We start from the raw sequence: 12,027 nt of genomic DNA on the forward strand, positions 1-12,027 counted from the left end.
GCCTCTAGAAGATTTTGTTTGGTAAGCTCCTTGTCAAGTGATACTGATTTATCAGAGCATATTTATTAGTTTTATTTGGCTAAAAGTAAGAGCACTGAAAGTTATAATCACTGCCAGCAGGACTATAAAAACCAAGGAAAAATACACAAGATTGGTGTCCTTAAACACTGGGAACTTAAAGAGAAAAAGCTGAGAGCTGAGCCAGATAACCATCACCATAATCCATCTCTGTTGGGTAGCTGCAGCTTTAATCAGCAAAAAAGAAAGTAGCCAGAGATGCCCAGAGATTCTGGAGTGAAGCATAAGATTTTAGCTGTTGTCATCTCTTTATGTTCTGTCTGAGAGGACAGGAAGCATCTTCCACAACCGGCCCTCCACCTTCATCTTGGTACCTGGTGACAGCGCCCCTGCAAACCCTATAGTGTAGGGAAGTGAGGGTCCAATAAGCTAGGTAAGCCTTCAGCAGGGCTTGTGCTAGAAGAGTTTATTTAGTATTTGGTTTCTTTCAAAAGGAGCACTAGGAGAACATCTTACTGTTGATTGAGAGTGTCAGAAATAAATCTGAAGTGAACTGTGATGATACAAAGGTCTATAACCTACATGAATATAATGTAATAGAAATAGGGGCTGGAAGGGTGCAGATGCTAACTGTAAGGCCGATGGTGACATTTATTGACTGTAACTTTTATTGACTGTAACATTTATTGATGGATCATTAGAAGGCTTCCAGTGCCTTGGCACTTCAGTACCTGCTGCATAGGAAACAGCCATAGTCAACAAATTATATGGTAGGACTAAAAATAAAAGCTCCATTAGCTCACGTGGTCTGCTGCAAAAATAGTCCGGAGAGCACTTAAAGCCTGATGGAGCTGACAGATGTTACTCTGAGCCTTGCTGTGTGCCAGGATGGGGCTCTGGCTGGGTGCCAAGGGGAGCAGGTTCCCAAAACTCTCCCCTGAGCATGCCAATGACAGTGAGTGCAACCCCCACATCCAAAAAATAGTGAGAGTGACCCAGCAGACGGTGACTAATCCACTTTTACAGTTTTATTAAACATACTCAGAATGTCAATCATTCATATAACTGTGAATAAGAATCCTCTTGCAAACCTCACCAACTAACCAATCCCATCAGATTCAATCATCTTCCTCTTTACTTGAGCAAAGTGTGGAAATTTTATAATAAATACACAGATGAGAGAGCGGTACCTTTTGTTGCTCCTGTTCAATGCATTGACCAAGAGCTTCTATCATCTCTGTGGTCTCTTTCCTTCTCTCATTGCCTGTGGTGCCCTTCCATCCTCCCGTGCTTCAGAAATGTCTTGAAAACTGTCTGTCTACTGCCAAGCACTTTGGAGTAAAGTGGCCTATTGATACCACTAGCAGAACACTACTTCACTCTGGTAGTCCCTGTTTAAAAACAAAAGAAGCATAGATCTATAGCAAACTTTTATAGGATGGAAAAATTTGAATAGAAAAGGACTCTACAAAATATACCCAAAGGTCACTATGTGCAGCTCCCAACCCTATGAGCCTATATCTGAGAGAAGAGGATTTTCTTCAATTAACCTAGTTTACTAAGTGTATTTTCCAAGCGGCAGTGAACGAGTGTCATTAGCATTCACTCAGAGTGAGAGAATGGCTTTGACTGTGGTTCTGCTTATTTGACTTCTCTCTCTAAACCTTATCCATCATGATGAATGCTTGGCCCACTTTGATTCTGGTAGGCACAACGCACAGTCTGCTGAGGAATGGAGCCTGGGTGATGTCCAGTCCCTGCTGCTGCAGTCAAGTAATAGAATTACTTTAACCCACTCATTATACTCCCCTCTAAAAACAGTTGGGTTATTTGCCCTGCTATTTCTTATGAGCAGTGAAGAATTTTATGGCTAGAAGGATCAAATATCTTCTTCTGATTTTCAACATAAATTTATTCAGGACCTGTTTATATCCATTTGGTCTTGTGCTAGCATTGTCCTGAAGCTTAAGTAGCTGCATGCCGATCTGTGATATTTACCCACTGATGTATTTATAGACAGACCTCCTGTACCCTTTCTCAAGCTTTGTTTCACCAGGGCAAACAAGCTGAGCTCCCACAAGATCACTGTCAGTCTTCTAACAACTCCGTTTCAGTGTGATTTAATTTTTCCTGAACATGACTGTCCAAGTCTCTGTGTTATACTCCAAATAAATTTTTACTACTGACTCTGTAACACTCTTTCTTACCTTCACTTTGCCCAAAATTCTTCATCAGATACATCTTAGAATCCAATTTGCCTTTTCTGTGGATGATCATGTCAGTTCTCTGTGATCAGAGCTCTTTGCAAATTTTAGAGCTAACTGTTTAAAAATGTCATAGATTCATCAACTTTAAGGGAGCTGTGACAGCTTCCACCAGCTGGGGATCTGCATCTGATAATTCAGCTTGCAGGACACAGCTTTCTCTGCGTCTGGCCCGAAATTGTGGAGCTCACTGCCAACTCCCCTCCCCCAAGACCTTCCTCAGGGGAACCACTGATTTGCTTCTGTCCAGCCTGCAATGTTAAAAAAGCACTTACTCCATCTTATGCTAAGAAAATACAGGGCAAAATTTGGCAAATACTGTTCATTCAGTATGCATGTGTTTAAAAAAAAATGTGAAAATCTCAGCTCCTTTTTTTTTGTTTGTTTAAATTCAAAATATTTTCATCCATTTTGTCCATTTTGGTTTCTTGCCACTCCATTCTTGTCTTTCATTTCTTTCTCATTCCTCGTTAAGTGTGAATAAAACTTTTGAAATAGCAATTAAAATAGACGTCTTTCTGTTAAGAGAGCCTATGTGTGACTGTGCTGCTGCCTATTGTCCTGCTTCATTTCTTCCTTTCTCAGGTCTATCCTTCATCTTCTCTCATCTGTGATCTAGACTAAGCCCTTTGTGACAAGGACTTTTGTATTATATTCATCTCTGCCTAAAGCAGAGACACTTATTATTGGTTTGTGAAAGTATAAAGAATGTAGTGGATCAATGCCATTATCCTGAACTGCACTTAGAAGACAAAGGCAGCACAGCTCTTGAGTTGATGCTCTTGGGAGGACAGAAGCAGAGCTACATTTTGGGCTACTGCAGATTTGCCAGAGGACTCTCTGTATATTTCCATCTAAAGATCATAGCCAGGGCAAAACCTACAAAAGCACTGGTGACTGCAGTAAAGCTTGTAACACAGAATTGTCTTAGTTGCCTTATCAAATCAAGAAGACATTAACAAAAATTTTGACTGCTAGGACTCAGATAGCAGCAGCCTGGACTCTGAGCTCAATCAGAGTGTGGTGTCACTAGCCTGCATTGATTTAAAATAGACGTGGTGACAGTATTTCTGCTTTTGAATAGACTTTAAAGGCACTTGCAAAGGAGGCAGTAGAGCAGGTGAACTAGAGGCTTGAGAGATTTGAGATCTGTGATCAGGGGAAATAGATTAGGGAGCTGAACTCTGGGGCGTCTCTCCCCCAGCTAAAAGCTTTTTCCCTCAAATCCACAACAGGTGCACGCAGCCTCCACGAAAGAAGGAGGTTTAGAAGCACCTTTTTCTTTGCTTTTTTTCTTTTTAGGGATGGCTTGGACATTGGTGCATTCAGCACACCAAATGCTCTGATCCCTCTTTGAGAGGTCAAGCCTGCTTGGCCACCTATCACACTGCCCTGGAATCAAGCACTGCAGCCCTGAGCATCATGCTGCTGTCACCCTTTGTCAGAGACTGAAATGGTTAATGATTTATGCATTCTAGGAGACTTTTGCAGGCTTTTGACTTGCATGATACCTCTGATGAGCAGTCGGGCCCCTCCCTCCCTCCAGTGCTGAAGGTGTGAAGCCCTGAAAAGGCAAGAAGCCGAGCTCGAGCTCGCAGGCTTTTGACTGTTGATACATCTGATGAGCAATCAGGCCCCTCCCTCCCTAAAGGCGGGAACCGGGCGAGACACAAAAAAAACTCAGCACAGACCCAGGAGTTGTTGGAGGCTCGAGGCATGACCCGTGATATAATAACTCATAACTTCTTAGAGTATGGGGGCTTCCCCCCTTCACCCCCAGCAGATCAAGGCCACCACTTCAACTGACAGACATGGAAGCATCGCTGGACCCCGTGGGCGGTGACTATATACATCTGTCCACTCTCAGCTTTTCTTTCCCTTACTCTCCCTTGCTCTTATCCTGCCTTTCTCTCCCCTATGCATTTTCTTTCCCTCCCCAAAGGTTATCTCTGTGTCACATTGTTATATGACAGCACCCAAACTGCTAGCATGCCTGTTAATACAGAATTGTTAGAATAAATCTTGTCAATATATGTTTTCAAACACCGATTATTTAGTGTCGTTTCGCTTTAATCCACCCCAAAGGAATTATTGATAAAACCTGGGTTACCCCCTCCGCCCCCTTTTTCCTGGGGCGGGACGTAACACCCTTCGTCGAACACCTGCTCTGAGAGGCCCATATTTGTGTTTCTGTGTCAGCACTTTAGCTGCACTCTGTATGGTATGCATTTATTTATGCTTGATTGACAGGCCTCTCAGGATCAGAAACTTGGCATCGGCCTATTAAAATACTTTGCAACTTGGAAGATAATGAAATAGTTTGTTCTCTGTTGTGTTTTTTCTCTCCATTGACACCTGTGCCAGTACTATTGATCTGCTTTCCCGAGTTTGCCAACACAGTCTTTGGTATATGAGTTTTCGCAAAGAGAGCTGGTGATACTGAACTTGTGATAGCTGGTTTCAGGAACTGCAAAAGACCAGCTCCCCTCGAAGTCATTTAACTAGACATGGAAATACATCTCTGAGTGTAGCACAGAAGCGTGCTTTGTTGGGGTGAGATTTTTACTATAGAGAGATGTAAACCTCCCTAGGCTAAAACTACAGAGATAATTACATATAACATGGGAACCCCACCACAGCAATTGATCCAGTATGACCCTTATACAGCTAATTACAGACTGTCAAGGCAATTTCTGTTCAAGCTGGACTGATAGTTAATTGGTTGACTCCCATTGAAATCCTGACTTTTGTTTGGCACAGGGAAAACAGAGTTGTGTGTCTGGCCAAAGCATCTCGTTGCTGCCCTGGGGGCAGGCAGACAAGGTATTAACAGCTGAAAATGAAAAATGGCAAATGAAACTCCAAAAGAAGCAGCAGCTTTCTCTACCTGTTCTTTCCTTCCTCTCCTGCTCTCCCTCCTTCAAAACCTGTTGCTCAGGCTACAAGACTAAATAATACACACAGAAGTGTAATTGTCTTTTTAAGACTTTCAGTTAATTCACAGTGCAGAATAGAGGACATATCTCTACTGGTAACTTTTTGGTCAAATTGAAAACTGGCAATTTATTCCAGCTGCTTTGTCTTCTGCTGCTTTGTCTTTCAACACTTGCTAATCCATGGCAGAAATTTATCTTCTACCTTGTGCCTACCTGGTTTCCTTAGTAACTTCTCATAAGAATATGACAAGCACTTGCAAAAGCGCAAATAAATTGTCAACTGCTTAATCTTTATTTACAGAAAATCTTGTGCTGTTATATCTACTAGATCTCTGCCAAAGCTGGCTGATGTATTTCACAGAATATTGCTTTCTCTCTTGTTCAAAAAAGGATCCATATATTATTAAACCAAAAACCCCACCCCAAAATGTAAAAATCTCATTGCTTGTGTAAAGAGATTTAAGACCTGGAAGTTACCCGAACCTACATGCATGCTCCATGTCTATCCTTTGTTTATGAGTGTCATTACCAAAATTACTTTTTCAGCTTTGCATATATTTAAAATATTTTGCAGAAAAAGGAGGTTAAAATCATCCCTCTTGATGCCTTCAGAAAGAGTTTAGATTATTTAAACACTGTCAAAATGGATGCTTGAATAAAGATGTCACCGGTTTATGATTTAGAAGCAAAAGTGGGACCAAGGTTGGGACAGAAGGGAATCAGAACATCTTTAATTGTGAAACAAAGAAGAAGAAGGAGTGCAGATTGGCAATAATTATATATTTCATTGTTTATGCTACTTCAGAACTTCCACCATGGTGTGGGTTCCACTTGATGGATAATGCAGATGCAAAGAATCTGTCTGTCCTACAAGCTTGCAATATGAATAAATGGACAGTACTGGGGCACATAGGAGGCAACAATAAAACAAGGGAGCTATGCAGAGAGTTCTGGTGGTTTGCAGTAAATACCTTGTAGGGGAAGGTCTGACAAGGAAGAAAGCTAGGAAGGGAGTGGCATGCTCCTAAAGCCTTTATGCACTTCCATTTTTTTCCTTTAAATATTTGGAAATGGTTCCCCTACCTGTGGTAAGCTTCTTTCAAAGGTCTTCAGGCAGGCTTTGATGGCAAAGCTTTCTGATGGCAAAGAATTGCCATGTTCGTGTTCTTCATAGCTAGCCAACTATTGGGTAGGAAGCTTTTGCTCAAAATATATATGGAAACATGTATGGTTAAGTGCAGAAGAATGATGAGGAGATAAGTGATGAAGGTCAATACAGCAATAACTCAGATATTGCTTATAATGAAATCCTTTATGCTTTGTTAAGATCACTATTCTGCCTTGTAATATATTGTTACTTATGTTGCTTCCTTTGGCTGAATTTTCCCAGAATGTGTCATGTATCGTGCTCTCTACTGTAATTAGCTGTGTGCTTTTCACATTATTCATGTGATGACTACATCACAATTACTGCTCATGCGGTCTCTCACATAAAAAGCTTCATAAACTCATGTCCATTTTTCTCTGCCATGTGCCATGGTGCCAGTGGTGGCATAGTGGTGCCAGGGATTTCCCCACTTGCTGCTTACCTCACTCAGAAAACTATTGGGGAACCCCCGCTGGGGATTCTGAGGTAATAAATGCTTTCTGACCATTGCTGTGTGCACTGGGCTTGTGGTATCCAACCCTGCTCGAGTTTGGGTGGGCATCAACACTGGTGGAGGCCATTCTGGTGCTGTCACCTGGACTAAACAAGGTGCAGAAGGAAAGACAAATTTTGGAAGAGGTATCACACCTCAGGCATCAGAGTTTAAGAAAATCTGCATCTCTTATGGATTAGAAGGAGACAGTGTTGGAATTAGATTATCTTGTCTCCAGTTCAAATGCACTTCTGTTTTTCTGGGCTGGTCTGTGGTTTGGGAGGAGACTCCAGATCAGGAAAACTTACCAGAGGTGCTGCTCAGGGGCTGTGATGATGGCAAATGTGGCAAGCCAAGATGGAAACAGAACCACAGAGATGAGTTTGGGGTTGGCAGTATCCCTTCTAACAGTGCCTTGAAGGCGGTTTTGTCCCTTGATGTGGTCAGGTGGAGTGTGAGGGGAAGGGGCTGTGGTGACATCACGTCTCCCGGCTGATGGCAACAGAGGGGCTCTGGGGAGCCCATGTCAGGTCTTAACAGAAAAATACTGATTGCTCGTAGAGTCCTGTCCAAGCAAAGCCTTGAGGAATGGGTTTTGCCAGAATAAAAAGCACGGGAATGCTTTCACCGCCCGACTTCAGGTTAGCCTTCACAGTCCTTACGGGTATTTACGTTGGCTTCCCAGCCGGTGCCGCAGACCGCCGGGCGGACGCTGGCGGGAGGCGCACTGGGGATGGAGCATCCCAGGAGGCGCACGGCGGGGACGGCGCTCACCGGGGCGAGCCCGCGAGTCGGCCACTGGGCCAGGCTCCCTAACGGGTTTCCTTGCGCAGGGCAACGACGGGCAAAGGCAAAAATCGACTTAATACGACCAGTCGGGCCGGGACCCTCTGCTGGTGCTCCCGGCGGTAGACGGTTCGAAATCAGTGGCGCCGAGCCTGGAGCTAACGGCTTGCGGGGGTTTGTTCCCAGCGCAACGGCGCTGTCCGAGGAGGAAACGAGGGGCCGGGGGATCCCGCAACTTTTCCCCACCGCTCCCGGTGCCCGCCGGCGCCCGCCCCGCGCCCCGCTGCGCGCCCGCGGAGGCGCCGCGAGCCCGCCAGGGGGCGGCCGTGCCTGCGGCCAGGGCGCGGTGCGGTGCGGGCGCGGAGCGGGGCGCGGGTCTCCGCGGGCGCTGCCCCCGCCCGCCGCCGCTGCCAGTGATGTCATGGGGCGGCGGCGGCGGCGGCGGCGGTGGCGGGGGGGCGGGTAGGAGGCGGCACTGCAGCTGCATGTGTCTGTAGCGGCGGGGCCGGGGCGTCGTCATCTGCATTCACATGGGGGCGGCGCCGGCCTCCGCCTGAAGCCCCCGCCCGGGGAGACACAAAACCCACGCGAGGCGCGGGGCGCCGCGACCCCCGCCCCGCCGCCGCCATCGCCATGAATTCGGCGGAGCAGACCGTTACGTGGCTGATCGCCTTGGGCGTGCTGGAGTCGCCCAAAAAGACCATCTCCGACCCCGAGGGCTTCCTCCAGTCCTCCCTGAAGGACGGCGTGGTGCTCTGCCGCCTGCTCGAGCGCCTGCTCCCGGGCACCATAGACAAAGTAAGTGCCCGGCGCCCCCCGCCTCCCCGCCCTTTGTGCGGCCGGGCCCGCCGCCCCCGGCCCAGCCCCGGCCGCCGCCGCCGCCCCCCGCGGGAGGGGGACCCCCAGCCCCGGGGAGGGGGGCGAGGGGCGCGGTGGGGCGGAGCGGGCGGTCGGTCCCCGTCGGGAGGGCCGGGGGGACCGCGACGAGCGGCCGCGGGCAGCTTGGCTGGAGGGGCTTTCCCCTTGAGGGCCACGGTTCTGCAAGTGTTTTACAGAAAAAACCGCTCTCCTCCCCAAACCGAAGTCCTGGGTGTGCACGGGAGATGCATTTATTTTGGGGAGTGGGTTGTGGACCCTTTCTGGCGTGCCACTAGCCGGCTGTAAACTTGTCTACGCAACTGCTGGAATAGCCGGTGCCTCACCTCGCTTGGGAGGTGATTCAGCTCATCCCTTCCAGACTCTGAAGGACATTTTAGCGTTTGATGCTTAGTTTTCTTGAAGGGTGTTTTAACGTGATTTGGGTCTTTTACTGTTTGGTAGCCCGTGGAAAAAATCTCATCATTTTTTTTTTCGGGTTGAAAAAATGCATTACAGCTCTACTCTGCGTTGTATTTGAAGAAAACGTACTCTGTCAGGTAACTTTTATGTGTTCTGTGTGCGTACGTAATTCCCGTCATAGCTCGGCTAGAGGAGAGGGTTTTGATTTGTGCCTCAAGACTTGGGACAGTGCAGTTGTCTCACCTGATGTTCAATAACGTACTGCACATAGAGACCCACATATCAACAAAACTTTCCTTGTGAGCCAATCCGAGGTGGTGAGAAGAAGATTGATGAAGGTCATCTACTATGTTGATGGGATAACTCCTTGCTTGAAAGTAACAGCATATTTTTCACCTTTTACAGTTGGCAAAGCACTCCACTCACTGGAGCCTGCTGACAATGGGCTTTTATTACCTTTTGTGGCTCTATTTCAAGTAGCCCACAGACCCTCAAAGTTGAAACCAGTGCCTTGAGCTCAGTAGGGCACTGGACTGTGCTGTCTCCCTTTGGTTCGTCAGTTTGCCACCAACTGGAGTTGTTACTGGTTTGTGTTACATTCTAGTGTGGAGGTCCTGGCTCTGGACTGGATCCCCTTCTACAGGATGTAGTAGCTCATTCCTGCCCCCCTGAATTTGCAAGCAAATTAGGACATGACATGCGGATATGGAAACCCCACGGGAGCCAGCAGTGTTCTTGGCAGGTGATGGAAGTGATGAGAATGGAGGCAATGTGTCAGTGGCATTGTGAGCCACCATGGTGGCCAGCAGAGCTATCTGGGACAGCTGAAGCCGCTGCTGCCGCCGCTGCCAACTTTTCCCTGCCATCATTTCCCCCAAAGTGGCTCTGCGGGCAGTAGAGCTGAAGAGGATGTGCCTGCTTCCAAAGTGCCATGGCTTTGCAGAGATGGTACATAAAGTGCAAACTGCTGTCCAGTACACTGGGCTGCAAACTGTGGCTCGAGAGCGGGTAAACATTCTGCTCTGCGATCCGCAGTGATACATGTGACATGTGGGGCTGAGGGCAGGGACCGTCTGGCTATCCACTGGCTTTGGCAGGCTCTGCCCATGCCTCCTTGCCCCCAGGTTCTTTTGCCTGCAAGCCCAAGGAGGGTTTTGGCAGCCTGTCCCACTGTGCTGCTCCAGGCACACTCTCTGAGTACCTCTTGGACTTTGGGCTCTGAACTTTGGGGCAGAGGAGGTCTTTCCCCTCCTGTAGATGTTAAGCCTAGTAAAATGGGGTCCTGAACTCAGTTTGGGAAACAGGTTCTACTGAACAACAAAATAAACAAAAAAGCACAACAGAAGTAAGTGTTAGAACAGCGTTTCCCACTTAACATGCTTTTCTGTGTACAGTGTAATTAGGGACAGCTCAGTTAGTGAATGAAAGGCTCTTTTTTCGTCTCAGAGGAGGGAACACCTCTCATGTTCGGGCGGGGGTCCCTTCATAGCACCCTCAGTCAAAGGAGGGTTTGCAGAGGGGCACAGCTCCCCACAGCCAACCCTGACACCAGCCTGGCATGCAGGGAGCTGTCAGTGGGACTTATCATGGACCTCATGGTGTGGCAGCACGGGGTTTGCAGCGGGTGGTGTGCAGGCTGGGATGGAAGCCAGAACAGGAGGAACGCTGGCGCCTTGCAGCCTCCCACCTCCCTGAGCTCGTCTTGCATCGAGCAGGGTGCTGGGACAGGCAGCTGCCCTGGAAGTCCCTGCCGACCCAGTGTGTCTCCTTTGGCTTTGACTTCGTTGTAAGTCTGGGAGAAATAATCCTTCTTAATTTTTTTTTTTTCAGGGGATCTTTGTTTTTGTGAGGGAAGCTGTATATATTTTTTGGGCCATTCACATTGCACTTTCTAATTCACAGATGCATCTGAGAGACTCACAGACTTACTTTTCCTTCTAACTTTGTGAATATTCTTTTTCTGTAGACTCATAGTATATACTATGTGTGTGTATATATATATATATACATAGTATATACCAGTATATATATATTTGTGCTCTCATCTACCATTATAAGTCTGAGCTATTTCCATGATACTTTATTTTTTTGTTTGCTAATAAAAGCATATAAAAGTTACAGCTTTTCCTGTATCATGTTATTTTTTCCAAGTCTTTTTTGCTACTACTGTTCATTATGTTACTTTTTTTATACTGAGTGCATTTAAAATATGAACTCTTTTATTCCTTATTTGCCCTGAAAGTCTCCCGTTCAAATTGGACATTTTTGAAGTTTTAAAGATCCAAAGTTTGTCTTGATGTAGACTGATTCAATTCTTAAAATCATTTGAGATCATAACTTTCTATAAATATCTGACATTAGCAGACACTTTGAAGACTCACAGAGTTCATTTTTCTGTAAATACAAAATAGTAACTAAAACCAAAGAGAACATTAAAAAAATGCAAATTATAAATATGAAGGAATGTTTATAAGTTTGGGGGGTTTTTAAGATGTTTTCTAGAAGATGCTATAAATGCATTTCTTTCTTTCAAAAACAGTTTAGAAAGATGATTCAATATATGCAGGAATGCAGTAATATGTTTTTTGACATTTTGTGCTTTTTAAAGCCTCTGGGTACCCCAAGAGTGATTAGTAGAAGATTTTTAATAAAATATTGTGTGACCATAAAAGGAATCAAGTATTTGAAGTTCAAAGAACAGATTTTTTTGAGTCAATAAAAACAAATTAGGAGGTTTCAAGCCTGGTTAGTATGTTCTTTCTTTTGATTGCTGTGTATCTATGTACGGTCTGTGCACAGAACAACCTCCAGAGCTTCTTGCCAGGAAGTTTTGGCTGAATTTGTTTACATTGCAGTCATCTTCTATCTTGAACAACGGCAAAGGACAGATATTAAATTCACCAGATTTCAAGACATCTGAATGAAAATACCGTGAAAAGTAGTGTTATTACGGACTGTCTCTTATTTTTGGGCTCCCATTTAGTGTCATAATCATTTTGTTGCATTTTCAGAGAGACCATGACAGGGTAAAACAAAACAGTTGGTTTAGGCAGTGTGATGGTACTGCTCAATAACCTTATCCTGAACACTGAAAATGAACAAAAA

At 45.8% G+C, this 12,027-nt stretch overlaps 1 protein-coding gene across 3 annotated transcripts in view; it reads left to right on the forward strand.

Moving 5' to 3' along the window:
- The first annotated feature begins 8,209 nt into the window (after positions 1-8,209).
- The window catches only part of ARHGEF7 (Rho guanine nucleotide exchange factor 7), a 125,741-nt gene continuing 121,923 nt past the window's right edge, over positions 8,210-12,027 (forward strand). For 2 of the 3 annotated variants that reach the window (XR_003527165.1, XM_027640103.1), the window contains exon 1: positions 8,278-8,442. Coding sequence is in view for 2 of the 3 variants with exons in the window: in XM_027640103.1 (XP_027495904.1) it covers positions 8,278-8,442 (165 nt within the window). In the remaining variant the exon portion in view is untranslated. Of the gene's footprint in view, positions 8,443-12,027 lie in introns of all 3 variants that reach the window. The other variant, XM_027640092.1, reaches the window with a different exon arrangement.

This window comes from Corapipo altera, unplaced genomic scaffold (assembly GCF_003945725.1).
Source record: "Corapipo altera isolate COAL_440 unplaced genomic scaffold, ASM394572v1 0, whole genome shotgun sequence".
NCBI classification, from domain to species: domain Eukaryota; kingdom Metazoa; phylum Chordata; class Aves; order Passeriformes; family Pipridae; genus Corapipo; species Corapipo altera.